At 44.2% G+C, this 4,170-nt stretch overlaps 1 protein-coding gene across 2 annotated transcripts in view; it reads right to left on the bottom strand.

The window, feature by feature from the left end:
- MFN1 (mitofusin 1) overlaps positions 1 to 4,170 on the bottom strand; it is a 29,540-nt gene that overhangs the window by 21,344 nt on the left and 4,026 nt on the right. For both annotated transcript variants that reach the window (XM_009642983.2, XM_035898447.1), the window contains exons 2-3: positions 3,779 to 3,900; positions 2,247 to 2,382 (exon numbers count right to left, since the gene is read on the bottom strand). In XM_009642983.2, coding sequence (XP_009641278.1) covers positions 2,247 to 2,382; positions 3,779 to 3,893 — 251 coding nt within the window. In that variant the 5' untranslated portion in view covers positions 3,894 to 3,900. The remainder of the gene's footprint in view (positions 1 to 2,246; positions 2,383 to 3,778; positions 3,901 to 4,170) is intronic.

The following is a 4,170-nucleotide window of genomic DNA, read 5'->3' as shown; positions in this document are numbered from 1 at the left end:
CATTCCTGCGCACAGCAAACCTAAAGGAATGCCAGGGATGCTGGAGGAAGACACAAGGAGAATGCTGCATGACAAGGGCTGTGAAGGATGACCCTCTATGGGGGCAATCAATGGTGACTCCTGAAAACGCTCATGAAATTACCAGCTGAGCAACTTAACCTGTCTTTAGAAAAATCTTGGATCGTCACCAGTCAGAAAGGAACCGCTGCTTCCGAGTCTTCTAGGCATGAGATGAGGGGCAGAATTCTCATCCCACCCAGCAACGTCAACTCACGACAACTTAACGGATGGTAATCTCAACTGAATGGAGATTCCTACAGTGAGATGCGTAACAATGTGCAAAACCCCTCAAATTTATTTCTTGTGCGTAATCCTTATAATGCAAATGCTGCCTTTAATAACAAAACTTAGTCTTGTCCTTATTTCAGAAGGAAGAGGCAGCTAAATTAACTAAAACCCCATTGATTAAAAGGAACTGGTCACTAAATCAAGAACTTGGAAGTTCTCAGCAATGTCCTACTTCGCTTTAACCCTCTACCCCTCACCCATAAATATTTGAGGTTTAATGATTACACAACAGTATGAAGTTACGTAAACTGTAACTCGTTTTTGAGCTGCTACTTCTAGAAAAAGTTCAGTGCTCACTGTACAACAGTTTACAAATTTACTCCAAAAGTCAGAGGGAGAATTAAATTCTGTTCTTCCAGCTCTGAACTTCTGCCCTTTGCAAAAGCAACTTTTATCACACATCACAGCTTGTAAATGTATTCAACTTTTAACTTGGTGAAATATCAAGGCTGAGATATAACTAATTTCCTTATCCCGGATCCTCTTACTGTTTTTCTTTAAATAGCTGAACTACTTTTAGCAAAATGAAGGTAAACACCACTGTTACACACATTTTTTCCAACACTATCATAGAATTTATAGAGCTAAACCATGAAGATGCATACTGCAGAAAAAATAATGTAACTGCGTGTTTAAATTTAAGCACAGAAAAATCACTCTGCCTGAAGCAAAGCGGACTAACAGACCCCAGACTAACCAGGCACATAAAAGCATTTGGAAGCACTGGAACCATAGTCTTTTAGAAGGACTTCACTATGTTATGTCCGACTTCACATTCGGTAAGGCAGACTTTCATCATCTTTCTGCGCCCTCCAAATTTTACAGGAACAGAATGGCACAGTGTTTGGAATGCAGACATTTATTGGGAGCGTTAAGACCCAACCAGAATTTCTCACTGGAAAAAAGACTTTTCCACTATGATGAGAGTGAAATACAAACCACAATACGTACAAGCAGAGACGTAAAACCTCAGCGCTTCGGGCCTATACACCTGCCAGCATCTCTTTACAATACTTCTTACGCAGTAACACATTTCAGGTGCAACAAATACCTTTCTTTTTAACTCCCTTTTTTCCTGATACAAGAATAAAAAACCATAGCTGTGATGATCCCAAGCTGACCAAAGTTAAAAATTCTCTAATACTGAGAACACTTTTCTTTTTTCCTCTCCAGAACAGCGGTGAGTTTAAATCACCCATAACTTGGAGATGCTGTCTAAACACGCGAACGGTTCGACGCTTGGTCTGCAGTAATACACCAAGGACTGTGAAGTAGGACTCCTCCTAATGAGTGATTCAGGAAAACGGAAATTTGTCGCTTCATTCAGACTGATCCGTAAGCCGTACGGTACGCCGTTATGTTACCCCTTAGGATCACCACACAGACCTGTCAGACCAACAACACAACCAACAAGGCAACCGTCTCTGGTTTTCTTCAGCTGCTTATATAGGGAAACAAATAGCTCGACCTTTAGTTTTTCAATACTTGTGATCAAACATAAAAAGTTCTCAACAGCAATAGTCCAGTAAAACACAGACATTAAACAAACAAAACCACCACCTTAAAAAGAACAAAGCTGTTTTGGAGAAGATGATGACAAACTTGGACCCTCCTAAGTCGAATAATGGATCTATACAGGATACTTATTTTACAAAATTTATCAATGAAAAACACATAACGACACACATAATTAACCTACAGTCACGAAGCAAGATGGCATCAAAGAAATATTCAGCATCATATTAAGGTAAGAGTGAGCATGGGGTTATGTATTATATTTCAAACAATAATTCTACGATGAATCACTAATTTCAAGGCATTTAAAATACAAACACTAAGCCCTGCAAGAGAAAAAAAAAATAGAAATCAAATTAAGCTCTGGTAATTCCATTCATTACCTGCCAAAAAACGCCACTTTCATGTGTCTCCGTGACAGCACCTCACCGATGACTGCTAACTTATTTTTATATGCCTGTATTTTTGCTAGTTCGTCTTCTGTTGCTACATGTTCAAGCTCGGGGTTTCTGTACGTTGCTACACATAGAAAAAGAATAACATAAAAGAGTTTAGTTTTTCAGTACTTGTGATTCAACATAAACAAAAGTTCTCAACAGTAATAGTCCAGTTAAAAAAAAAAAAAAAAAAAAAAAAAAAAAAAAAAGACAATAAACAAACAAACCCACCACGTTAAAAAAAGAAAAGCTGTTCTGGAGAAGATGATGACGAACTCGGACCTCCCCAAGACAAATAATGGATCTATCCATGCACACAAATGATGGATCTATCCATGCACACAAATGATGGATCTAATAACATACAGAATACGTGTTCCAGGATACAAGATCAGATTGTCAGTACTTTGCGTGCCAAGTAAATCTTAATTACACAGCGGTAAGGAAAAAAACCCAACAACCCCCGCTACAGGCGCCGATATTAGCCCCTGTCATCTGACCACTCCACCACAAGCGCTTGTGAAATCGTGACATAAATCACTCCAGATTAATCAACGATCTAACTGCTGGATTCAATAACCCTGTGACCACAGCTGGCTGTGCCGACCTGCCCCGCTCCCCGCGCCGCTGCTTCCTTCAGAAAGGAAAGCCGGGACCTCTCAGGGATGCGCCAGCTAGGCTGGGCCGTCAGAGCTCACTGGGGCGATGAGCAACCACCTCCCTGGGACGATGCACACGCCTCCACGCTGCTAAAACTTCTGAGGGTGTAGCCAGCGGTTCTTTGCATTACGCCAAGTTGATCTGCTTTCCTACCGAATAATGGGAGAACCTGTTTGCCCTTTGTTCTATGTGAAAGAAACCGCAACTGGACTTGCGGCCTTTCAGTACCTAAAGGGGGCCTATAGGAAAGACGGGGAAAATCTTTTTAGTAGGGCCAGCAGTGACAAGACAAGGGGTAATGGTTTTAAACTAAACCAGGGTAGGTTTAGACTAGATATAAGGAAGAAGTTCTTTACAATGAGGGTGGTGAAACCCTGGAACAGGTTGCCCGGAGAGGGGGTGGAGGCCCCATGCCCCATCCCTGGGAACATTCCAGGCCAGGTTGGACGGGGCTCTGAGCAACCTGATCTAGTTAGCGGTGTCCCTGCTCCTGCAGGGGGTTGGACTAGATGACCTCTAGGGGTCCCTTCCAACCCTAAACATTCTATGATAAATGCTGGGGTGGTTAAGCCTTGTGGAAAGGAGGGTAGGGTACCAGCCCAAGCGATGCAATCAGCTTTTCATGTATGTAACCATCCTAGGCGTTCCTGCTAGCCTAAGTTGAAAAAAAACTCAATGTCAAATGAAAAACGTGACTATATCTGAAGGTGGCTGCCCACACAGACACCATACTGACATACACCGCCACGAACGCTGCGCTGCCGTGAACCACAGCCCAAGGAACAGCGCAGACCCTCGGGTTTAAGGCGAGAGCTAACCTTCCACGAAAGCGGCTCCCTCGGTGACGTAGTCCAGCAGCTGGTCGAAGATGGCAGTGATTGTCTTTTTAGCCAGCACGAAGTGCTTCAGCGGAGAGACGGCAGCTTCTGCCATTATGCAACTGCAACCAAAGTTACACACAAGTGACCAGAACGCTCAGCGCACCCGCGTAGGTGAAAAGCCGTTGGCTTCCCACCCGGTCACTTGAGGAAAAACCTGACCCAAGCAAACCACCAACCCCCAGAGCCCCCCCGAACCCCACACCACGGCAAACGCCAGCACGCTCGGTTCACGCCGGCTCTCCTCTCACCCCCAGCCACGCGGGCGCCGAAGCGCGGGGCGGGCCGTTCCCGAGACACGAGCCCTTCCCCTCACAACCTCCGCACCGCCC

Source organism: Egretta garzetta, unplaced genomic scaffold, assembly GCF_000687185.1.
Source record: "Egretta garzetta isolate BGI_Z169 unplaced genomic scaffold, ASM68718v1 scaffold527, whole genome shotgun sequence".
Taxonomy (NCBI): Eukaryota; Metazoa; Chordata; class Aves; order Pelecaniformes; family Ardeidae; genus Egretta; species Egretta garzetta.
This window is presented reverse-complemented; position numbering and strand designations above follow the sequence as displayed.